At 36.1% G+C, this 26,355-nt stretch overlaps 1 protein-coding gene across 6 annotated transcripts in view; it reads left to right on the top strand.

Moving 5' to 3' along the window:
• The window catches only part of Acaca (acetyl-CoA carboxylase alpha), a 271,109-nt gene that overhangs the window by 139,300 nt on the left and 105,454 nt on the right, over nucleotides 1–26,355 (top strand). For 5 of the 6 annotated variants that reach the window (XM_076871147.1, XM_076871151.1, XM_076871150.1 and 2 more), the window contains 8 exons: nucleotides 2,898–3,011; nucleotides 4,226–4,339; nucleotides 5,363–5,452; nucleotides 7,058–7,176; nucleotides 17,409–17,432; nucleotides 20,064–20,207; nucleotides 20,997–21,093; nucleotides 22,240–22,347. In XM_076871147.1, the coding sequence (XP_076727262.1) occupies nucleotides 2,898–3,011; nucleotides 4,226–4,339; nucleotides 5,363–5,452; nucleotides 7,058–7,176; nucleotides 17,409–17,432; nucleotides 20,064–20,207; nucleotides 20,997–21,093; nucleotides 22,240–22,347 (810 nt within the window). The remainder of the gene's footprint in view (nucleotides 1–2,897; nucleotides 3,012–4,225; nucleotides 4,340–5,362; nucleotides 5,453–7,057; nucleotides 7,177–17,408; nucleotides 17,433–20,063; nucleotides 20,208–20,996; nucleotides 21,094–22,239; nucleotides 22,348–26,355) is intronic. The other variant, XM_076871149.1, reaches the window with a different exon arrangement.

Here is a 26,355-nt window from a genome sequence, read left to right as displayed (position 1 = left end):
AATGAGGTATAACCCCCAAATCAGCGGGTTGGTTCTTTAAATGATATATTTTATTTTGAGGAAACACATCTGCTGATATAATTGTGCTTTGGTAGTGTTACAAAATGTTTACCAGGATTACATGGTGATGTTGATTTGTTCAGTTGCCCACAGGAACCCTTTGTCTAGGATAGAGGGTCATGAGCTCCCTGAGGATGAGTAGTTGTGAACACTGGTGGTTTCTTTTTAGAAAAGAAAGGTCAAGGACAAGTCTTTGGACAGTTGAGAAAGTTATTTTACATATAGTGTTCAGGCACCAGTCTTTTTCTGAGTATTAATGATGACAGTGGAGAAAAATCATATTTGAACGGAAAACTTCGAAGTCTGGATGAATTAATGTAAGTAGTGGTTTATTCATATTGTGTTGATTTTTTTCACACATCCCAGAAAGGTCTGGTTTCTCTGCTTTATCACAAGAAGCCCAGGAAGATTGTCAGCCTGTCGTCATGAATGAGTAATGACTTTACTTTCAATTTTTCCTAATCTCCATTGTTCACTTTTCTTATAGATACTTTCTTTTTCCCTATCCTTTCTTACTTTCTTTTTTTCATAATGGAAAGATGAAATGAGAAAATGATTTTGTATGTTTTACTTTTTTTTTTGTATGGGGGATTGAATCCAGGGAAGTTTTACCACTGAGCTACATTCTCAACCCTTTTTAATTTTTTATTTTGAGACAGGGTCTCACTAAATTGCTAAAGCTTGCAATCCTCCTCACTCAGACTCCCAAGTAACTGTGATAACAGATGTGTACCACTGCATCTTTTAAAAAAAAAAAAAAAAAATTTTTTTTTTAAAGTTGGAACATGATCAATAGTTAAGTAAGAGGACAACTTCATTTTTTCCCCTTTATTTTAGTTAGTCTTTAAAGTTCAACCCAGATTTCCTTCAATGGAAACTCATTTCTATCAAGTCTGATACAGGTTGAAAGGTAACTATAGTGTTCTTATTTTGCCACATTGGCTTTGGTTATTAATGTTGAAACTTTGGTCTGGCTATTTGCAGAGTTAGCTGGGTTTTGGTATTGCCCAGGACATACATGTTTTGAGATCTCCTGAGTCATTCTGATCAATGAAGAAAGTACCTCAGAAAGGATAATGTTTCTCTATTAGGAATAATAAGAAAGGAGGATTTGAATAGGTAAATGGTTTCTGTATCCGTTGTTATCTATCTGTTCTTTCCTTCTGTCTGTTTATGGTCTTGTCTCTGGCCATTTATATATATTCCCTTGAAATTCTATTTTGTTCTCAGCAAAAGATAAGACTTTGTTACATTTTCTCCCCACTTCTTGCTTTTATGCCTATCTAGGATAGGTGAAACAAGTCCTTTAGTATGTTCAACTGAATCCTGGACTTATCTTTAATAGCAGTTTTTGTTTTTCACACTTATGTGGATAAAAAACAATATTTGAACTTCCTTAACTATAAATCATGGGTTTTATGACCCTGGACAGTTGGAGCAGATCTCTGGTTAATTATTTGAGGAAGGAGAATTCCATGTTTGGAATCATTTTTTTTCACACACACACAAAAAGTTGGAGAAATCTTCTCAGCATAATAGGGTTAAGTATTCCGAAAGTATCTTTTTCATTATGTAAAACATAATAGAGTTTTTGGAAAATTTTGGGACATGCATGTCTGCCCCAAAGGCCAAAGTTCTATGCTTTTTTTTATACTGTTGTGATAAAGTACTAATCAGAATACCCCTAAGGTGGGGAAGGATGGATATGAAATAGAGATTCTTGAAGAAAAGGGATGATGGGAGGTGGCAGAGGGAGGAAAAACCAGTAACAGGATGGGGAATGTCCCAGTAGTAGGCACTTGCACAAGGCCCTGAATTAATTCCCAGCTCTGAAGGAAGAAAAAAAAAAGTCTTTCATGTCTCCTTGATAGTAGTAGAAGAGTTCTAAAACATAAATGTAATCACTTTAAAGTCCACGCAGAAGGAACAATACTTATATGTGTTGTATTAAGAAATGCTACACCCATAATTTTGTAAAATCCAAAAGGCAGACATTTATAAAAGCAGCATCCTTAGTTTTTTCAGCTTTGATGAAAATAACATGGATAATGGATGAATTTGGGGAATAAACTGATATTCTACTGGTTTCCAGTGGAAATATTTCAGAATATAATAGGGATTTTTTTCTTAACCTTTTATAATTTTTAGAGGGGAGGATCCTATACCAAATAAACTGAATCTAGTCCAGCTAAGAATTCACCATATTTAAATTCATGGAATGATTATTGGTTCAAGAACAGGATACCTGATTTTGAATGCAGAATTGCCAGAATATGAGATGGTGTTTTTAGTTAGCATGTGTTTATAAATGAATAATTTGTTCTTGTGTTTCTGTTTTGCATCCTTGGGATGGGGGCAAGGGGCTGAACATTTGGTTTGTGGAATTAGAACTACCAGGATGGTTCCTTTTGCTTTATCCTACCTTCTTTTCCAAAATGAGAGAGGAAATAGAAAGGTCTTTAGTCTCTACATTATTTAAAACCTCTTGAAACTTTGAGACATCATTTGTTATTTCTTATTCAGAATCCCCTTGACCTCTTTGAGTGGTCTCTGATGATTTCTTCTGCATATTAAAATTATGATGTTAATTTATAAAGAAATACATTAAGAATTTTGAATCTGAATGATTGTGAGATTTGGATTGCTTCTCCTTAGGAGCAACTTCCTTTGGGTTAATTTTTACCACATTATTTAGGATAAAAATAATAGGGAGTTTGCATTTTATTAATCCAATTTTGTTTATTTTGTTTTCATTCCTTTATTTCAAAGTCCTGTCCATTGAGGTTCCTTTTTTATTTAATGTAGATGTTCATGTTCTTTTTTACATTAATAATTAGGATCAGTTGTGTGGCCGGGACCCTACTCTCACTGATGAGCTGCTGAATATCCTCACAGAGTTAACTCAACTGAGTAAGACCACCAATGCTAAAGTAGCACTTCGGGCACGCCAGGTAAGGACAATTGTGGTTTATCTTAAAGGAGGGATAGTTTTCATAGTTTGGGCAGTTCTAGACACAATTAGCTTTTACTCAGTAACTTACAAAGATCATGCAATTTTCTGTGTATGTCACATGCCCTTAGACCAATGTTTTCATGTGGTATATGTTTTTTTAAAGAGAAAGGAAAGGATTTATGTTGACTGTCTAAAATAGGATTCCTTTTCCCATTATAAAATCCTGGTGTTGTTCCCCACCTCCCTAGTAGCCCTATGATAGTAAACCAGGGTCAGGAGGAGAGAAAGAAACTGGGGGAAGGAAATCAATATTTCTTACTTCCCAAAGGGAGCTTAGAAGCAGATGAGAACTTTTAAGAGCATAAGAAATAATCAAGTGTGGAAAGCAGAAAGATAATGAAATGAATCTTAGGCACCAGCAATCAGAACAACCCCAGAGAAGTCCAGTTAGCTTCACCCTGTAGTGTTCATTTCCATTCCAAAAGGTTTCAGCGGGGAAGCAGAGAGTTGGTGCTCCCTTTTGTGTTTCATTGCATGGGCATTGACAAGGAAGCAGCATTTGAAGCTGTTCAGTGACCTTCTGCTTTCTCTACAATTGTATCCATGTCACTGAACTACTCAAAGTTATTGAACCTCTCAGTGACCTGCTGAGGGTATTCAGGTCCTACCGTGTCCCTGCTTGTTTGTGACACTGCTTTCACTCTCTCTGCCCGTCACATGCATTGGTGTTACTTCCTGATACCTTCTCCTTGGTGCTGAGTACCTGGGGCTGTCAAAGCAGCTTTTCCTAGTCTTTCTGCTTCGAGTTGCTAAAGGCTAGATATGCTGCATCTACCTTCCCCACAGCTGCTCCCTGCCAGACCTGATTCCCAATTAACAGCTAGTCATGCAGTCCCCAGGACTAGCAGCTTTGCAATGGTAAATCACATGCACTGATGGAACTTGATTGAAGCTGTTTTCTCTCCCTTCCCCCGACCCCCCATGGGAAATTGCCCACAACGCAAATCATGGTGAGAGTCAACTAAGATTCAGTATTTGGTGGCATTGACTTTATGTTACAGGACCTAGAAGTTGTTTTACTCAGTCTCTGTTTTATCTTTGATGCCTGCACTTAGATTTATATTTATTGCTTTTGTATCAGAGCTACCTAATAGGAGCCTAGAATAATCACTCCCTCAGGAACTTATGCCTCTTATTTTGTTCTCACTCAAGGTTCTTATTGCCTCCCATTTGCCATCATATGAACTTCGCCATAACCAAGTAGAGTCTATCTTCTTATCGGCTATTGACATGTATGGACATCAGTTTTGCATTGAGAACCTGCAGGTATATATAATAACTTTCTTACCACTCTGCACTCTTGTCCCCTTTATTCACAAGCATAGTTCAATTAAGTAATGGATCAATCAATTTTGATTTTCTATGTAATGAAATTTCATACCTTGACTTTTAAAAATCATTTATACTTATAAATATTTTTTCATAAAAATGCCATTAGATTAAAAATGGTTTAGCTTAATAGGCCTGCCTTGTGTCCTATTAAAATCTTTATCTCTTGTCCTTTTACCTAGAAAGTATTCTAGGTCAGAATTAAGTGGTAACATTGTTTGATTTCTGATATTTGAGTCATATGTATACATAGATGGTTGTTACTCTAGAGACAAAGCTATTTAAATATCATTTAATTTTAATTTTATTTTAATGCTTACCATTAAGCTATATAAAGAGCCAATTTTGTAAGAGATTATTGGCTAATTTTACTACTAATTGGAAGGCCTTTACTATTTTTTAAACAACATCATTTTTCCTGGAGTGACTTCTATTTTTCTACTTAGAAGCTAAGATACTTTTAAATTATATCTGATCAAAGGAATCTTTAGAATTTGTGTAAGATTTCTTCCTGGAGAACCTAGAGAAGAAAAAGATTGTTTTCCTATTTGATTCATAGTTGAAATCTAGGGTTTCAATGGTGTTCAAATTTAGGCTTTACCATAGTGAGGCATTGACACAATATTTAGGAAGTGAAATACAGATAGATATGTGTCAGAAAGAATAGTAATAGTTATAAACACCTATATTATCTTACAACTAATGCTTTTAGTATATTATTCTAAGAGTTTCATATATGTTAACCCATATAATGTTCTCAACAGCCCTATAAGGATAAGTAGTATTTTTCTCATTTTGTCCCTGAGGAAACTGAAACTCAGAGAGGTTTATATTCATACATAGCATTCATTCATAGACAGAATTTTTAGGTTTCACTAAATGCTTCAAATGCTAAATATTGTTTACTGAAATTGTTCACTTTTGGATGTAAGGGGTTAAGCATGTCTTTGTACCTTCTAGAAACTCATCCTATCTGAAACATCTATTTTTGATGTCCTACCAAACTTCTTCTATCATAGCAACCAGGTAGTGAGGATGGCAGCTCTGGAGGTGAGTGTTCATGGTCCTTTGACAGATCTCCTCCTTGGTTTCTAGCTGATGTCTTCTGTTTGTTTGACTATCACGACAGTTCTTTTTCACTTTCCCTACCACTGAGCTACATTCCCACTTCATAGGGTTGGTTCTTAAGGGTCCTCTTTTCCTCTGAAAAAAGTACTTGTTGCTCAAGTATTTCATCTGAACTAATCACCTGTTTCTGGTGATTTCCAGCCACGGGAAAATATCTGCCAGCACTTTTTAGTAGTCTTTATTTTCCAGGTATTTGAATTCTCACATTTCATAATGAATTAGGATTCCCCATAACACAATAAGTGAAAGAATATATGTGGCTGATCAAAATGTGTTAACTTTATCATTTTGTGATTTGAACCAAATTAAAATGCATTGAGTTATATTTTTAATTATTTAGCAGCTCTTATAAAATATTGCCTCATAGAAAAGAAAGAAATAGCATTTAATAGAGTGTAATGTATTTTATTTTTTTCTCATTTACATTTATGAAATAAAACAAAGTGAAATTCTGAGAGGTTATGTGACTTGTCCAAAAATCACAAGTGGAGGCGTGTGCATTTGAACTCAGGTCAATCTGACTCCACACACTTTTCTGTTTCCACTAGAGTACACTTCTACCTCATTAAGTACAAAAATTGCAAGCTCTGAATACTACCTTAAAATTTCCAAGTGGATATTTTTAAGCTGGGAAAAGGAGCATTTTAGATGATTTTATGTAATAAAACATCATCATAGAGTGTTACTAGCTCTTTTTATTTGTATTGAGGGTAAAATGTAAACTCTACTACTCAGTAAATAAAAGAGACTTGAAATATCTAAGTGTTTTTTTCAGGGCTTTCATATCACTTAATGAGAAACCTCCTTTCATGCCTCAGATGATGACAGAATCCCATGTAGCATTTTATGTGCATGGCAAATTGAATGTACATGAGGATGGACTGTTTTTGCTGAGATGTAGTCTGTTGCAGTTTCTTTAACTCTTAAGTTAGTGTGTTTGAGATATTAAATGTCAAATTATACCTCATTGCTTTTGCCTAAAGTTGAGAATCTAAATAATCCAAAATTGATTTGGGGCAGTAGGGTAAAACAAAACAAAACAAACAAACAAACAAAAAACAAGATATTTGATAGTAAAAGAGTTGAGCTGTACTGCACCTGCTTCCATCTTCTGTCTTCACTCCTAAGTAGCACAGAATGAACACCTCTTATTTTTCTCACTGCTTGCTTTTGTCTTCTGTTGAAATGATCATGCTTAATAAATCAGTGGTCATGATTCTATAATGCTCTTAAAGATCAAGCCTTCTCCAGAATTTAGGTTAGTGTGAAAGGTTTACCAGGCACTTAGAGGTGTCCAGCAGAGGCAACCAACTTTTATTTTCATTTATATTCATGGATATAGTTTTAAAATTCCATCTTTATTAATTAAAGCAAGTATGTTTGTATAGACTCTTTGGACCTGTCTCGCCACAGGCCACCACGTTCTTCATAACCTTCTTCTTTTTCAAGACTCTCTTTTTTTTTGGCTTAGCCATTCTCTTTATTTCTATTTTTGAAGTTTATTTACAGAGGATTACTTTTTGCCAGGTGTATGTTCGAAGGGCTTACATTGCCTATGAACTTAACAGCGTACAACACCGCCAGCTTAAGGACAACACCTGTGTGGTGGAGTTTCAATTCATGCTGCCCACATCACATCCAAACAGGTGAGTTTGAGTTGGTATGTGTGCCTAAGCCAGCCGGAGGCCTATCAGGAGAGTTAGAGGAGCAATGAGTATGGCAGTTCCATTGTGTTTTTTAGCCAGAAATTTAGAGTGAAAAATGAACAGATTTGAACAGATTTGTTGCCTATTCTAGTTAAGATAAAAGTTTAGGATTACTCCATTCATTCTTGCTTGTATTATGTCATTGAAGAAATAATTTCTTCCTTTTTTTTTTTTCTTTTTCTTTTTACTAGTATATTTCTTGTTGGAGCTTTTCCAGAAAAATCACAAAAATATACCTTGAGTGGAATTGCTTTGCCTTTTTATATGTTTGCTATGGGTCAAAGTTGTACAAGAGCCAGTTTTATTTTATCCCCTAAAAATACTTGAATTTAGCAGTTGTAATCCCATCAGTTTTTTAAAGAAATCACACTTCAGAACCAAACTTAATTGGCCATGCTAATTCTGTTACTCTTCCCTTCTGAAGACCTTTAAAATGTACATATGAACATTTGTTTTGGTATTGCTTTGTTTTTAAAATTAAAATACTTATTTGTCTTATCCCTCATTCTTAAAAACTATACCTAGATATTTTTAACTCCACATATATATGCTTATCCCTTCCTATAATTTCTTTTCTTTTTTTTTTTTTTTTTCAGTAATGCCACAGGAAATATAAATACACAGCCAATCTTAACCTGCCCCTCTTCATTTCTTCTTTATGGCCTTTGGTTCTTCGCTTGGTATTACAAAGTACGATGTCTTTGGGGATCCTTAGTTATAGACACCAGAAATGGTTTTGTTCTGAATTGCCACTTCACCCAAAGCAATAGAGCCTTTCTGGAGACAAAGAAGTCTGTGCTGAGACTTTTGGCCACTGGATGCCACTGTTGATCCAGCAGAGATCAGCAGATGAGCAGAGGCATCTTCAGAAAAGTATCTCTCTTCTTTGTCTCAGAAGATCCTTTTACTTCTCTACCTCAGAAATGCCTGATGACTGGCAGAGAAAAGCATATATCCTTGATTTAGCAAGCATCTCTCGGTACATTTTTGCCTCCATGGATTTCAGAATCTCATTTTCTAGAAACGAATGGTTGTCCTTCAGCGAGCCGGGAAGTACTCATGGCACACATGGGCTCAGCACTCAGTCTTCTTTCTTTTCCTGCATTCCTTGAATAATTGTAGAGAACTACATGCTATACTAATGCTCTTTATAATTCTCAAGACAATCTCCCTTTCTTCCTGCTTTCTATTGCCTCTTCCCTTTGGGCAGTGATTTGTAGTCAGCCTGCAGGGCCGCCTCTGATTTCCTTCCCTCCTCATTGCTCCCCTGTCTTTCTGAATTGTACTCCCTGTCTTAATTTTTTTTTTATTTGAGACTGTGTGTCCAGCTTGGTGAGGAAAAGTTGACTAAAAAAAATGAAGGAAATTCTTAAGTGCTTTGTTAAAAAAAAGTCTTATCTTTGCATATCAAGAGTATGAATTTCATCCTGATATGGTTTCAAAACATATATCCTCATCCCTCACATCTGAGATGTACACACCCTTATAGATAAAGACCAGACTTAATCAATCCTGTTTTCTGTAGTCTCTAAAGTCTTCTCTGGTTAGTTTTGTAATTTTATTTTTCTTTTTTGAGGGAAGGGTACTGGGGATTGAACCCAGGGGTGCTTTACCACTGATCTACATCTCCAGCTTTATTTTATTTTTTAATTTTAAGACAGGATCTCACTAAATTACTGAAGCTGACCTTGAACTTGTAATTCTCCTGCATCAGCCTCCCACTGGCAAATGTTAGTAATTTTAAAGCTGCTGGAATATTATCATTATCATTATTATTTATGTAGGTGTGAAGGTAAAGATGAATGCAAAATAAGAAAAGGTAAAATAATCTTTTTGAAAGCCAGAAAAATCTAAAATTGCTTTAATCCTATTTTTTTTGTTTTGTTTTTTAAGATCTATAGTATTTTTGGTAATTTAGGATTAGATAATCAGATTTGATCAGAAAATAATATACCCCATTGGGAGATTACAGCAGGAAGATCACAGGTTCAAAGCCAGCCTCAGCAATTAAGTGAGGCCCTCAGCAACTTAGCAAGACTCTGTCTCAAAATTAAAACATAAAAAGGGCTGGGGAATGTGATGTGGCTTGGTGGTAAAGCATCCCTGAGTTCAATTCCCCAGTACCCTTCCCCCCAAATATATATATATCCAGTTTTAAAAGATAGTTTATTCAGACAGTTAGTACAGATTTGCTGCTTGAATTTAGTTTTCTAAGACTCTGTATTTGCTTGCAAATATAATTTAGAGTTAGATCACATGCCACAAGTTAAGGGCTCAGTTTCTACAAAACTGCCCAAAGTTCAAAGGATCCACAAGTTGAGTTCCCTAGTCACCTGCACTTTTAACCAACTGGCTACAAAGATGGAGGTTCCCATAATCCCCCCAATTCAGTAATTCCCTAGAATAACATAACTTTAAGCCTTATCATTTTATTATGGAGATTATATAGTTCAGGACCAAATGAATGAAGAGATACACAGGAGGAAGTCTGGGTTGGGGGGATCCTCAAACACAGCCTCCTTGTTCTTTATGGAATCAGAATGCATCACCTTCTCAGTACATCTATGTGTTCACTGACGAAGAACCTCTGTGGAAATTCAATGTCAAGTTTTTATCAAGGTTTAGTTTCATAGGCATGATTGATTAAGTCATGGTCTACATGATTAAACTCAAATCTCCCCTCCCAGAGGTCAGACTGACTCAAAGTCCCAACCCTCTAATCACATAGTTGGTCTTTCTAGTGACCAGCTACCATTCTGGGTGAGCTGATCTCATCTGTTAGCATATACTCATGTGTGATTCCAAGAAGCTCATGGATAACAAAGACACTTAGAAATTCTAAGTGTTTAGAGTCTCTCTCCCAGTAACCAAGGAAAAAGACCAAATTCCTTATCATATAAATGGATCTACTCACTTTAAAAAAGGTTTAGTTACTTTTGAATAAAGTACTTTTCTATTTTTACAACTCCATTTTTTCCACCTTTTTTATTGGTGCATTACAGTTGGACATAATTGTGGGATTTGTTATTACATATTAGTATGTGCACACAACTTAACAATAGAATTTGGCCAGTTTGGCTCCCTAGCACTTCCCTCCTCCCTCCCCACCTCCTACTCCTATTCTTTTCCTCTGTTCTACTGCTCTTTCTTTGATTTTCATAAGATTCCCCCACATTTCTTTTCCTTTTTCCTCTTTAGCTCCCACATATGCCAACTCCATTTTTTTTTTTTTTTATTCCTTTCTATTCTAATGAGTCTCGAAATTATTTGAAGAGTATTTTGAAAATACATGTATTAGGGTCCTGGCTGCCAAAATCTGATTCATTTTGTATTAGAGTCCATGTGACCACTTTTTTGCAGAACACCTTTAATAATTTTGATAACACTGTAATTGAGAATTCACTACTTCTAGACCAACACTGTCCAGTAGAAATCTAATGCAAGCCACATATGTAATTTTAAATTTTCTATTGACCACATTTAAAAGAGTAAAAGAAACATCATTAATTTTAATAGCATTTATTTAACCCAATATTTGCAAAACACCATTTCAGTATAAAGTAAAAATGATCAATGAGATATTTTATACATAATTTATAGCATATCTCAGTACAGACTAGTCACATGGCTAGTTATTGCCATGTTGCTCTGCTCAAATCTAGACCAAAAATTAATTAGGGCAATCACATTGAGTCTTCTGTTTTGTTAATGGTAGAAGAGGGGAAAAACAAACAAATAAAAAACCCTCTTATTCTTGCTTGTCTTGGTAGTTATAGGAATTATCCAACCTAATACTATTAGTTACTATACTGCATGTTTTAAAAATTATTCTGTGAGAATAAGAGAACAAGCATCTAAAGAATTTTCCTGAAAAAATACTCTGCTCCTGTCAATTTGCAGATAGAAAGCTATATTTCATCCCAACCCATGGGGATCAAATAACTAGCCAAAAACAAATGACAAAACTGGAATTCCACCAGGTGACCCCATACACAGTAAGAGATTGTCATCTTGCTTTCACATTACAGCTTACAAAGATACTTCTAATGACAAATTTCGTCTACTTCAAATGAACACCTAGCTAGGAATGTGAAGATCAACTGCCAGAAAGGATGATGCTAAAAAGTTGGTTAAAAAATTGTATTCTTTCCAAAGAATGTTTGGTCTGTTAACTCCAACTGAGAAAAATACTATAATCTGTTTTGTAGATTAGATGCCTTTTGGACAAAAGACCTATATCTCATTAGTACTTGTTTCAATTTTTAAAGAAGTAGTCAAAATACATTTGCAAATGAGTATGGCAGCTCTAAGAAGGTAGAAGATAACCAACCTCCTTTTAGCACATTCAGGCAATTACTGTGTAGCCAGCATGTTTGGTAACTTTTTATTTTAATAATCTATGGTAGGACTTTATGTTACTTTATATTTTTTTTGTATACTTTGTATTTTTTTCTAGCATTTCTCTCAATATTTTCTTAAAAGACTGATTATTAGCTTATTTTTAATCTCCATAAATCCCTCCTCCTCCTTCTCCTCTTCTTCCTCCTCCTCCTCCTCTTCCTTCTTCTTCTTGCTAGGCATTCTTCTGTCAGAGTATGTTATCTTCTTGACCTTCTACCCCAAGACTTTAAATTTTTTTCTGGGAACTGTAGTTATAACTTATTTGGTATTCCTGGGTGTTCTTCATCAGAGGATCCTATCAGAACTTCACTCAGGGAAGCTCCTGGTCTGGATTTATCCACCTCTTCCTAAATTCCCTTCACTTGAACAGCAGTTTAAGAATAGTTAGAAACCTGGGCTGGTGGTATAGCTCAGTGGTAGAGCACTTGCCTAGCATGTGTGAAGCCTTGGGTTACATTCTTAGCTCCTGTCTGAAAGAGAAAGAATAATATGGACTGGGGTTGTGGCTCAGCGGTAGAGCGCTCGCCTAGCATGCATGAGGCCCTGGGTTGGATCCTTAACACCACATAAAAATAAATAAATAAACAAAATAAAGGTATTGTGTCTAACCAAAAAATAAATATTTTTTTAAAAAGAATAATATTAGTTAGAAGCCTGTATATATGTGTGACACATGTGTATATTTTTATGTGTTTCCTTTTTTACCTTCTTAGCATTTAAAAGTTATGTTCTATTATACATGAAATCTTTTGAAGGGAGAGGATGTTTTTTTTTTTTTGTAAGATGACTTATAGCCAGTTAGCAATTGTTCTTTAAGGAGACATGTAAGTTTCTTCAGTCATTTTCTTGGTGCAGGAACATTCAGGACAACTTGTCTACTTCTAGGACCTAATTCTCTTGTCTAAGATTCCATAAGCCCAACTCTTTAGTGAGTTCAGCTAGTTTTTTATGGATTAATCCTGAAGGTTAAATTATATGATTCAACATTCCCTTTTCTCTTTCCTTTAATAGTGAGTCTCAGGGTTTAGAACCCAGGGTATGTTGTGTCTTTTTCCCCCTAGTATTACTCACTGATGCTAGAAAGGCAAAAGCTTGTTACACTGAGGCAGCATCCTGAATGCCTTTGTTTTTGACAGTTTACTGAATCATTTGACATTCAGGATTTCACTTAGCTTTGGGCATATTAAATGCCTCAGAATAATCTGGAAACAAATAAGTATTTCAGTCATCCTATGAATTTAGCACTCTAAAATATAGCTGTTTTATACAAACATGTAAGGTAAATTGCCCCATAAACACTGTGGCTATGCATATGGCTCTGTGTATTTTGAGAGTCTGGGAGTAAAAAATTTAATACTCCAAATGATTTTTATGTGTAACACAAACTAACAAACATGGGTTATTTAAAAAAAACTTTGAATGTATGATTCAAATAAGGAACGTCAAAATTGATGCAGGAGATGGGAAGAATATGTTGTTGTACATTTCTGTACATATATAATGGGTAAGGATCTGTTGGTGTTCATTTCCACTTCTTAGATGGAAATCCACACTTTGGTTATGTTGGATTGCATTGTACCTTCTTTGCTATTTGCTCCTTGAGAATTTGGCCTTCTGTTTTATGTTTTAATTCAAGTACTTTCCTTTTCTCTTGCCTTTTATCCAGAAGAGGTTGCCTGTGTTCTCCCCTGATAACACATATTTTGGTCATGGCTGGATTTAGGCTGCCTGGCATTTTCAGTGTTCAGCTGTCGGTGGATGGCCTCTAGACCTTCTTTTCATTTGTGAGGAAGGTTAGAAATCAGAAGCCTTTCACATGACTAATCAGCAGCCTGCTGCCATTCTTGAGAATTCTGATAATCTTTGACATCCAGAGATTAGACCCTTCTTTGGATAGTACTAAGACACTCAAAAGTCATCCAACTTGTAGCAATTTTTTATTTTTTTAAGCAATGGGAACACTTGGTTGTAGTTAGCTGGGCAGAATGAGCTATAAATAAATAAAGTCCTACAGTGTTTGCTTCTGTGATTCAGGGTAGTCTGCTGATAAGATGCAAACATCTGGCAGAAGAGAAGATTCTCAGCAGGTTTAAGTGCTTACCAAAGTGCTTTCCTGGATCCATGGCTCAGCCTCTAGTCTCTGCTGTGTTATTTTGGCACTTTAGACTTGTAAGATTGGAGAGTTGAGTTTAAAACTCTCAATATATCATTAGGGTAGCCCAAGGTCCCTTCTTGTCAAGGAAGACTAGCTGATTCCAGGGGGGAAGGAAAAGCAGAATCCAGGGCACCTGTAAATCCCTGTAGTTTTGTGCTGTGGGTTTGTAGCTAATTATACGGCAGGCAGCCGTAATATGCTGTAACCCTGTTGGCGTGCTTATTTCAGAAAGAGCGAAATCTTCCAGCAGAGCAAAGAGGGGGGCTTTGTAGGGGCTGCAAATGAATGAAGCAACAATCATTTTATTGTAAACTAATACTTTGCAGCAGAATCTGGGCATCTGAACTTCAAGTGTATATGGGGATGGGGGTGTGCCAATAGAAATACATGTTTCAGATGTGTTTTACAGCTCTTGATTTGGATTCTCCTGCAGATACAGTCACACAAGGAGACCACCACTGGTCACAGCCAGTCAAATTGCTCTTTCTCCTATGGTACTGCTGTTAGTAACTGCTAGTAGGTTATTCAGCCGACCTCTTCTGATTCTGCTTTGCTGCCTGATTTCAAAAGATTTGCCCTATACTGGCTCTCAGTCACAGCTTGATGTAACCACTGCTTGTTTGCATGCATCCTCATCATTTTCATATAGGTCTCTTTTTTTCTTCTTCAAGTTAGAAGGCAAAAGAATAGGGAGCATTTTTATATAATAAAAGATTTATGTAGGGCCAGCTAGACTCAAGCAAAATGAAATTCAGTTGGAAGGGATGGTAAAAAGGCTCAGAGAACTTGTGACTGCCAGAGAAGTCAGTGTTTCTTAAATTAAAGAAGGTTCAGCTAGCAGGCTGCAACTCCGACTTTGCATTCATATTGAAGCAGGCTTTCTAGCCATGCTGGGCAAGGCAGATCAATAAAATCAGAGGTGACTTAATGCCAAGAACCTTAGAATTCAAAGGATTTCTCTTGTCCTTCTTTAAAGTCCATATTGATGTGGAATGCTAACTTCAGGAGCAGGGATGAGAAAATGCCAGGTCTAGGTGCTGGTTTGTTGACACCATGTTGAACATGTCCTTGGAAAGCATTCACTTTGATTTCTCAGTTATCATATCTGTAAAATGGAGCTAATTTACTAGAAGGAAAGTGATTGCAATATTTTAAAACATGAGAAGATTCATCATAATAAGTGCTTTAAATAATCCAAATAGCAGATTTGGGAAGTGAATTTATATTTCATTTAAATACTTAAAAATACAGTTGATTGCCTAATAGAGATGGAGCACTTTTGCTGCTTTTGCATGAGGAGTATACTGTGAAACATGGTAGATTTTATTTTATTTTTAGCCACATAAATGGAATATTTTACTCATCTTTGCACAAACTATGGATCTACCCTTCTGATGTAATACCGTAGTATGCAGTGTGCTGAATTTGTCATATTGTTAAAATGATAAAAGAGCCAGTGTAGGTGGAAAAAAAAATTGCCTGTGTAGGATAATAAAATATATAAGTGAGCAATATGGACACAGTTAAGCATTTACCTGTTATATAAACAGTTTATCCTTCCTTCTCTAGTCATCTCTGCTCTGACCACACTAATTTTCATTCTACCAAAGAGGATAAGCCAGCTCTAAATTTACCTCTTACATGATTGATTTTGAGGCCATCCCTTTAAAGATTGTAGATACTAGGCGTTTTAGTAGTTGTTTTTTTTTTTTTTTTTTTAACCTCATACTGTGTGTATGGTGCATAATTCCTATAACAAAGCAGCAGGGGGCTCCCTCTGAGAGCTGGATACTTGATGATGTAGAAGGGCTGGCTTTTTCTTGGTGGTGTTCTTTTCAATTTAGGCCCTTTTCTCAGGAAAACTTGGCCATCATCCTGTGAAGACTCCCAAAGGAATTAAAATGTAGCTATAGAAGCAGTAAGACCTTTTTATTAGTTTAAGAAATTGGTTAGCAGTTGAGATGCTACTGGTTTCTAAACTCCAGAAACCTGCATGAATGTTCCCTGAAATTGCTTTGGTTGTAGGGTTCTTTCTGAACTGAGGTTCATGGTAAGAGACTGTGCAAATAGCCCCATTATTTAGAATCTTTTGCATCTTAAAAGGAACACTTTTCTATAGTCTCATTACCACCTGCAGTTTTAGTTTTTTGTTCAGTTACACCTCCCTTTCATCTAGAATCTTTGCATACTTTTCTTGTATTTATGAGGGCCCAGTGTGTTATGATGACTAAGAATTTCTTATAAAATAAGACCCATTCTCCTGAGTGAAGCTCAAGGAATCCAGGTAGGAGAGGTTCAGGTTTTTGTACTTGGGAGTTTGCTCTTGCTGCCTTATGAATTCACTCTGTGATAACAGGTTTGATGCAAAGAGCATTGCTACCCACAAATCACATGAGGTATACAGTTTGTGTGCAGTGATATGTCACAGCATTTTATTTATATAGCCAGCTCAGTCTGTTCTGCTCCTTTCACTGCCATGGCAAGTGCATCACTTTCCTCCCTCTATCCTCCTTCCCACATATCATCAGCACCACCCACTATGTTCTGCCCATTAAGTCCTCTGTGTGCCAGAAAACTCCAACAATGATTAAATGCTGATCAAAGAATGTAAGGTTAAGATAGCAACCAATCAACCACTTTTTATTGCCCCGAAATTGTGGGTGGTAAGTATAACTTTGCCCATTTAACATTGAAAATAAGTATTTTTATTTGATTCTTTATCAGTTGGGGAAATGACTGACATTAAGATTTTAAGAAATAGTGGCAAAGAGAACACGAGAGACTTGCCTTATTTCCCATTCTTATTCTAGTCCTTCTTTGATGATTTTGGCTTATTCTTTATGAGAAAGTTCTAGGACTAGTCAATTTTCAGTAGGGTTTTATTTACGAAGAGTCCTAGAGTTCTTAAGCTAATATTTTTTTAAAAATAATTATTACCCTAAATTCATTTAATTAAAAAGTATTAATTAATTTTAACCAATTATACCACTCTAGTGATAGAATCACTTATCATGATTTTCAGTTTAAGCTCCTATGGCACAGGGTACCCTCCATTCCTCTCCCCACAGAATTAAGAATATGACTGAAAAACTGGAAACTCAGATCACTGGATTCTTTTCTTTAGAAGAGCATTTGTAGGTCCATTACAAATTGTAGAAAAACAATTAAGGTGTAGGAGAAACTGTGTAATCAACTTCTCTTATTACACCTTTAATAATAGAAACAAGAAATGAGTCTTTAAGAATCTTGTCAAGAATTGTATTTCATGTTGCAGCTTAAGACAACATACCATATCATATAGCTTGAATTAATTTTCATTAGTCTGTGTTTTACCAATACTATGAATGATTGTTTTATAATAGAGTTATTTTGAAAACTCCATGGCAAATACATTTTGACCCTTTCCTCAACAGCTGCTGTGGAGAGGTAGGTCAGGAGGCATGCCTCTTTGGAGGCACCCTGGGGGTTGAAGGGTAATGAGCACTTAATTATGTCTGCTGAATGCTAGAGCTGCCAAACCGGAGCTCCTTGTGACTGGTCTGTATCTACTCTGACAATTCTTTTATTATGGCTTTCACTAACCTATCAGTAACTAACTGTGGTTGTTTAATTACAGAGGGAACATCCCCACGCTAAACAGGTACCGTATGTTTAGTTTCTTTTCCAATTAAAAGCACCTCTCTCTCTCTCTTTTTTTTTTTTTTTTCTTATAACTTAGAAAGCGAAACCAGGAAAAATAATGCTACACTTGACAAGTTAATGTGTTATCTTCTGCTAGAGAGTCCTGAGCTCCCCTTTGGACAGACTAAATTACTATTTCTGTTTGGAAAACATGTCTTCAGCTTTTCTTCAGCTGTTCTAAAAGCAATACTTGAATGCATCAGTATGGAAAAACTCCTATTTAACTGTATGTGATAGGGAGTTTGTCTGCCTGATGTTCAGCTTTACTGAAAACATCTTTTGCTGAATTCTCTGTCTAGTTGGGACTTTGAGGAGAAACCATTAAGGGTACTCCTATCTGCAAATTGTTCACAGTCTTTTCAATTTTTAGTTGCTCTAATTTGTTCCTCCTTTAAGAGGATTACAAATCTAGATATAGTTGATTTCATGTTTTATGAGTTTGTTAGCTAATATTTTCTGAAATATTAGTTTTATAATGATTTGAAAGTCAAGTTTTAATTTTAAACCTATAATAAGATGAACATTGGAAAAATATATTTAGGTTTTGATATGTTCAGCCCTGTGAAGAGGTTTCCAGGCCAATATAACACAAGTGACTTTAGTGTTTACTTTGTGTTCCTCCTGCCTTTTGAGCCAAGCAAGGTAACACAATGCAAGTTTGAGAGAATAGCAGTTCTGCTTGGAGTTGAATCTACAAAGTGCGAAGGCAGTGAACTCTTTGTAGATAATGTTAGATGTGAAAATAATTATAGGTTTACATTTATTTTGTACCTCTCCCTTTAGAATACTAAGTAATCAAAACTGATCATAGCTTTTAGAGTTCAGTTGAGATGTGGAGAAGAAAGGCAGTGTTTTTATAGGATCCTCCAGTCTCCCCTTAGAGAGTGAACTTGGTTCATTCTGCCTGCCCTTAGCTGTGCTGGCCCAGGAGCATAGTAGTGAAGGGAAACTGAATAGTATATATTTCCCATGGGGTTCAGTCTAGGGTAAAAGATATTAACCCTATGTTTGCTACAAACACAGCCTGTTGATTTTGTAGAGGGCATTCCATTTAAATGTTATCGGGAACCCTTATATCTTTTCTGTCTAATACCACACAGGTAGAAAAATACCTCAGAAAGTTGCTCCTTTAGTAAATATATTTGGTGATCCTAGAAAAGAACAGAATGATAGCATTTCTGGGTTAATACAGCTCATAATCCCAGTTTCTAGTGAGTGCCATGTGTAAGACTTGCTTGATGTGTGTTTCATTTGTTTGTTTCACTCATGGTATCCATGGTTTCCTCTCCCACTCTGCCTTTCTATTCCCTAGTATTGTCAAAAGATGACATACCTTTCCGTAGTCATCATTTACCAAAGGAATGAAAGCCAGGAGTGTCAGTCTCTATAGTCTGTGTGAGCAGCATTTCCATCCTATAAAGAATTCCATTGCCTTTTACAAGTATGATTTGCAATAGGGTGCAGTAAATACCCAGGTCTCAAGCTCACGTTGCTGGCTTTCTTCCTCCTGCAGCACTGCAGGTGGTATACTTTAAGGAGATTTGGGGCAGTTCCCCACAGTACAGGTGCCATGGCCTCACTCTGAACTTGCTTCAGATCAGTATGTCAGTAACATGTCAGGCAAATCCTGGAGGCATCCTTTAGCTTGGTTCTTCCTAACAGGCTGTCCTGATTGACTGGGCATTCAGAAATACCTTGCAGTATTATTTATCAGTGCATACTTCTGAGGTGCATCAAGGAATATTCAGATTCATTACAGTTTAGATTGAACAAATCAGTTCAGTTCTCTTCAAGCATCTTCATTTAGCAACTATTTGTCATGCTTACACACACTTTGAGACCCATGCTCTGCTTTTCTTATCTTGCTGGAAATTATTAAGAGCTCTCAATGAAGATATTTTTGCTTTGGTATAGAATTGTTTAAATATAAAAAGGAAATTTTGCAATTTGGGGTTAAAAAATGTCTCTCTTTTAAAAAGAGAGGACTATAATTCTAACTATCCCTATCAGCCCATTAAAGTAAAAGGTAAATACCTCAGTAAAGTTCATTTTATAGACAGACGTGTTTCTGTACCATAAATAATGCTTTTTTGTAATGATTTACTAAACCATTTTATTCTTCTTAATTAGAATTCTTATTTTATATACATGTGTTTACCTATCTATACATCTGTGAATACTTAACCTATCACAGTTCCTAGAGAAAAAAATGCCTTAAGTGTTGCATAATTACTCAGTTTGCATATTTCCTTTTAATGGAGGGAATGTTTGGGGAGGGGGAAGATGCAGGATGGTTTTTAACCCCTATGTGGTATTCATTCATCAGACATGTCATGCTGTGAAATTCCTGACACGACTTAACATTTCTATTTAAAGAAACTTTGAATGATGAAAATTTAGTTTGTTTGGGGAAATTCAAATGAAACATGAATCTAACAAAACAACCTTGTCTATAGTGGGCAAAAAACCATATCTGCTCTGCAACCTGACCCTACTTCAGAGTTTTCTCCTATCTTCTTTTCCCTGTTGTTACCTCCCAATCCCATTCCTACCCTCCTTGTCTAATGAACTCAATTGAATTGCCATTTAGAATGTCCTTCTCCTCCAACCTCAACCACTATGGCATGACTCATGTAGCTAGTGTCAGCGATGTGCTGTTGGACAACTCTTTCACACCACCATGTCAGCGGATGGGTGGAATGGTCTCTTTTCGGACTTTTGAAGATTTTGTCAGGTAAGATATTGTGGAACTGTGTTTGTATAAGGGGAGCCATGAATCTGTCTATTTTGGGGTCTCACCTTCCTCAGAATGGCCTGAACTAGTTAAAGAGGTATCACCCTTATTGTATATGCCTTCAGAGAAATATATATCCTTTCATTTCCATCTCTCATTCAGACTCTACAAGCCTCTGCTTGTAGTATGAGCCTGGTCAGAAAAGAAGAAAAAGAAACAAACAAAAATCATCTTTTCCTTAGAAGCTAACAGAAGAAGCTGTCTGCTCTGTGATGAGTGAAATGTCAGGAGAAATTAAACACAACACTAGAGTGAGCCCCACCAGAGACGATACATCTTTTGATTAAATGCATTCAGCATCTATCTCTTGATGTATACTGATGCATTACCCTAGGGGGAGGGGTAATTACATTGGTCTGTCACTGCTCTAGTCCCAGGCTCTTTCTGTTACTTTAAGACTGATGATGACAGCAGTGCTCATATCTTACATATAGCGAAACAAAAACAAAACAAAACAAAACCAAAAAAGCACTAGATCTTTCTTTTTTAAAAAGAAAATATATATATGGTTTATTAAAGTTTAAACAATCTATCCTCCTAATTTCTGCCACTTGGTGAAATTTTGCATGTCATCTCTAGCCACTGGTGATTCTATTCAGTTGACTATTGAGCACAGGGCAGCATAGATTATTCTTTTAGACTGAGCTGCCAATGGTAGCATTAGTTTCCTGCCACTTAGGTTTTCTGCCACTCAGATTTTCATGGTGGGTGTTTCTCTGTATTTTTCAGAATATTTGATGATGTGATGGGCTGCTTCTCCGACTCCCCACCCCAAAGTCCCACATTCCCAGAGGCAGGCCATACATCTCTATATGATGAAGACAAGGTACAGTGAGTAACCCCTTTGGGAGACTGCTTTGTTCTTTCAGACACAGGACTTGTACTATATACTATCTTTCTGACTTTGGAACATATGGAGACACAGGACTTGTACTGTGTACTATCTTTCTGACTTTGGGATATAATAGAGAAGAACTTACTTTTTAACCCTACTTTACATTTTTTAATTTAATATGCCTCATTGAAGTATTTTTGGAAACAGGTCATGATTTTTTTTTTTTCCTTTTTTTGTGGTACTGGGGATTGAACCCAGGGGTGCTCACTACTGAACTACTTCCCCAGCCCTTTTTGTTTTTGAGACAGGATCTCTCTAAGTTCTTCAGGTTGGCCTCAAACTTTCAATCCACCTGCCTCATCCTCTGTATTAACTGCAGTTACTGGCATGTATTACTGTGCCTGGCTAAATTCTTAATTTAAAGAAATACTAATTAATCTTAGAACCCAGAGTGTCGAATGGACTCAGCTATGTCCATTGCAGCTGCCTCTCGGTCTCTGCATGTTGTTTTAAAGATTTGAACCTTGATTGCTGAATTTTTACTCAGTTATGGTTTGTATCTTTTCATCTTGGTGTTATTATAGTCCTCAGGGAATAGTAGATTTTTAGACTGCAGAAAAATAGATATTTGTTTAAAACTTTGTACTTTGATGAAATCTCTTCTTTTCATTTCTTAGTAAACACATTGTTCTGTTCTTCACCTACAACATTGTTTTCCCATAGTTTGATACTTCCAGTGTTGGATGAACCATAAGGAGATATTTTATGTGAGAATATGGTCAGATGGTTTCTTTCACTCATTTCTCTTCACATTCATTGAAGAATGGTGGCAAATAAAATGGTTTAACTCCCATTTTAGTAGTGAAAAAGTTGAGACATGGTGATCTTCAAGTTCATGTCAAGTCAAGATAAAGCTAATTCAAGCTAATACCTTTGCTGGCTTATCTTTTATGTGTTTTATTTAGTTTCTTCTGTGGCTGTTAGGCAGTACTTCTGTTTGCTTATTCCTACTGATTAGAAAACCAGAACAACCTGTGGAGGTGGACTTCTTTTTATGTTATTCTGCCAGGTACTATAACTTATTCCTGCTTCTCTGTTAGTGTCGTCATTTCTTTTGTTTGTGTTCTTGGGTTCCAGGTCCCCAGGGATGAACCAATTCACATTTTGAATGTGGCTATCAAGACTGATGGTGATATTGAGGACGACAGGCTGGCAGCCATGTTCAGAGAGTTTACCCAACAAAATGTAAGTCCTTGATTAAGCAAAGCTGGTGGTGGCCCTTCCTGCTGGTTGTCAAAGGCATCCCCCACCCCGCACCAGAATGGGGATTGAACCTAGGGCCTAGCACATGCTAGGCAAGTGTTCTACCTCTGAACCTTTTTTTTTTTAGTTTTTAAAGATAGGGTGGCACTAAATTGCTAAGACTGACCTCAAACTCCTCATTATTTACTGGAATTATGAGTGTGCAACACTGTGCCTGACAAAAACCATCCTTTTATCCGTTGCTACTTGTAAGGTTTATCATTTATAATGGCTATATCTTTTATCATAACCATCAGAATTGTGGCTAGTTCTGCCTATAAGGATAAAATTCTAAAGAAATTTGGAGGGTGGGGGGACTGGGGATTGAACTCAGGGGTACTCAGCCATTGAGCCACATCTGCAGCCCTATTTTGTATTTTATTAAGAAACAGGGTCTCACTGAGTTGCTCAGCACCTCGTTTTTGCTGAGGCTGGCTTTGAACTCGCTATCCTCCTGCCTCAGGCTCCCAAGCTGCAGGGATTACAGGTGTGCACCACTGCACCTGGCTATGGCTATGAATATCTTTTTGTGTCAACAAATATTTGAAATGTTTTTAAGGAAAATTATGTTCCTAAAATTTAAGCTTTCTAGTCTTAAAATTCCAGTCACCTCCTTAATATTTTATGTCTTTTTTTTTTTAAGTACATTTTTTGGGGTGCAGGTACTGGGGATTGAACTCGGGGGGCTCTCAACCACTGAGCTTCATCTCCAGTCCTGTTTTGTATTTTATTTAGAGACATGATCTAACCCAGTTGCTTAGTGCCTAACTTTTTGCTGATGCTGGCTTTGAACTCATGATCCTCCTGCCTCAGCCTCCCAAGCAGCTAGGATTATAGGCATGTGCCACCATGCCCAGCCTCTTTTGTTTCCTAATTCCACATGTGTAAGCCCAAACACAACACAAATCCCTTCTCTGTCTTTCTCTTCTTTCCTTCAAAAATATTGGTTATGCTTCCATCCTCCTTTCAATTTATATCAGTTTGATATCTCACATTTATAAACTCCATAGTCTGAACTTAAAGTCTCATTATTTTCCTTCACCTCTCACCTAGAAAGTTTTTTCCTCCCTTTCTCCCTTCTGCATAAGAACTGTCTCAAATTTTACCTCTTTGGTGAGGACTTCTGAATAACTCATTAACTCTGAGTAACTCCTTGAATTACTCATTACCATATATTTATTAGCAATAAGAATAGTTTTTATTTGGGCTTGGGTGGTAGCTCAGTGGTAGAGCACTCATCTAGCACATGCGAGACCCTAGGATCGATCCTCAGCACCACATAAAAATAAATTCATAAAAGGTATTGTGTCCATCTACAACTAAAAAATAAATAAATAAATAAGAATGGTTTTTATCTATAAAGATTCTTATAGTGAAATTGAGGGGACAGGATAGGCATGCTGAAAACGATAATCTGTAGTTAATTTTGTTGTATGGTGCTGAGGATTAAACCTAGAATTTCACACATAGTAGGCAAATGTTCTACTACTGAACTACATACACCCCACTCCCTACAGTTAACATTTCGTTATGGTATGTCATAAATGCCAAAGCACCCTCTTAAATTGCCTTTAGTTTGGTGTAGCTCGGTGGTAAACTGTTTTGTCTAGCATGCGTGAGGCCCTTATTCAACCCCCAGTACTGCAAAAAAAACAAATACAAAACTGCCTTTAATGGCCGGACCCATGTGTTCTCTTTGAATGGATAGCACTTAGTCTACAGTGCTTGTTTTAGAGAAAAAATTCAATAGATGTTTTTAAAACTTAATTCAGCAGTATAAACAATTAGTGCCACTGGCATTCAAATCATGTAATTCTAATGGTAGATACCTAGGGAAAAGATGGAAACTTTGTAATTAACATGCATCAGCATTTACTCCATAATACTCTCAGGGCACATAGACTAGCTATGCTATCAAGGATTGCAGTGGCTGACATGAGTAAAAGGTACTTTCAGAGAAAGAAAAGTAGGTGACATGCCTGGGAATTTTTCTTTAGAAGAGCAATTTACCTTCCTTCTTGTTCTTGGTCAGTGACCACATAAGGCCAGTGAGGCCAGTGACCTTTAGTGGAAGAATCCAAAGTTGTATATGGTGGCTGCCACTACTGCTTCATGAAATAAATCTATGAAAATTTCTTCCCAGGTTTTGAAGCACTGATTGCCTGTATTTGATTTTTTTCCATAATTGACCACAACTTTAGATTATTTATCACCTTCAGATCTAAATATTGTATGTCATCACACAGATTTAAAGAGGTAGTGTCTTTATTTAATTATTTATAAAATATACAGATTTATTTAACATGAATAGGCAATAAGGGATTATTTTTTCCTTTATTTGACTTATAAGCTGTGACACAGAGAAATCTAGTCTTTGCCTAAGGTTATTCAGAAGGGTCAGACTGTGCTGACATTCCAGGCCAAGAGAAGCTATTAACTGCATCAGGTATTGTGTTTATCTAGAAATATTTGGCATTTTCATCTTCTTATTTAAAATATATATATGAAAGAAGAAAGGGAAGGAAAAGCAATTTAAGAAAAGAAAGCTGAAGTGATAACTAGTTTTGTTTTTCACTTCATGATCATGCTCATAGCAGTTTAGAAAGTTTTTTTTTTTTAACGTACGCATTAAACTATCAAATAGGTTGATCCAAATTGTCCAAATAATCTTCTAGTCCCAGCATGTCCTTTTTTCTCTCATAGAAATTAGGATCATATATTTGTAAATGACTTGTGGAGGAGATTGAAGCAGTCAGTGTAAATGGAGTTTCTCCAGGTGCTGACGCCTAATCGCTGGGTAATAGCTGTGGACTTGCTGTGAGACCCACATTATTACAATGTAATCAGAATCCTGTTGCTCTGCTGTTATTGTCAGCCACTTGTGGAATTTTAAAAGCAATAACAATTTTGATTTTAAATCATGGCATTATTAAAGTTATTTTCTTCCCTTGCCAGAACATAGCTATTGATGCTTGCCTTTGAAGGACCTGACTATAGTGGAATTCTTTGTTGGTGTCAGAAGGAATGCTTCTGTACCTGGTTACCACCACACCCCTTTTCTTTCTACACAGTTTTTTCCTTATTGTAGTGTCAGTATTTGGTTATTTATGCTAAGGAGTATGATGACAGTATGGAATATTTTTAAGTGTGGTTGGATCAAAACTTATATTTGACCTAGGAATTTATTGTTAGAATTTATATATATAAAATTTATTTTTCCTGTATTTTTTGCTTGTACTGTTAGTAAAGTCAATTTTATTACTCAGCAATACCGTAGAAGAAATAGAGAAATACGAGAAAATGACCCAGAAACATGCTTCTTTATAAGGGGAAGCAAATTTGGATTTAAAAAAAAGCGGGGGGGAAGCAAATTTGGATTTTAAAAAAAAAATGAAAATTAAGAATTGACTTGTCAAAACACATTCTACTGTCATGTATAACTAATTAGAACAAATTAAAAAAAATAATTGGCTTTTGAACATATCTCTTGGTTAGAGTTATAGCAAGAAATGTTATCAAACTTAAGTCTGGATGTAGGTTGTAAAAGGCCATGTATTTTTCTGTTTGTACTATTAATATATTCTCTCAAGTCATTCAATTGGTGGGATCGTTTTTTCTATATGTTGCCATGTAGCCCCTTTTTAGTACTCTTAAAAGCATGTCTTTCATTTAATTCATACTCTGTTTCTTTCCTTTTTGAGGTAAGTGAATAGTAAAGGATAGAGAGAGGCTAATTTCCAGAGGTCCAAGACTCTCTTAAGAGGCTATCTTGAAATTTCTAGTCTTTGTTTACTCCTAATATACCATTTGCCTATGCCAAGTGGAGATATGAATGCTCCTTAAATTTAAAAGCCTGTTAAACATTGTTTTCAATAAATTTTAAAGATAACCTTTAAAAAAAAATCACTCCATGTAAAGTAAGGGGGAATTGTTGTAGAAGAACTGAAAGGT

The sequence above is a fragment of the Callospermophilus lateralis genome, chromosome 11 (assembly GCF_048772815.1).
Source record: "Callospermophilus lateralis isolate mCalLat2 chromosome 11, mCalLat2.hap1, whole genome shotgun sequence".
In the NCBI taxonomy this organism is placed as follows: Eukaryota; Metazoa; Chordata; class Mammalia; order Rodentia; family Sciuridae; genus Callospermophilus; species Callospermophilus lateralis.
This window is presented reverse-complemented; position numbering and strand designations above follow the sequence as displayed.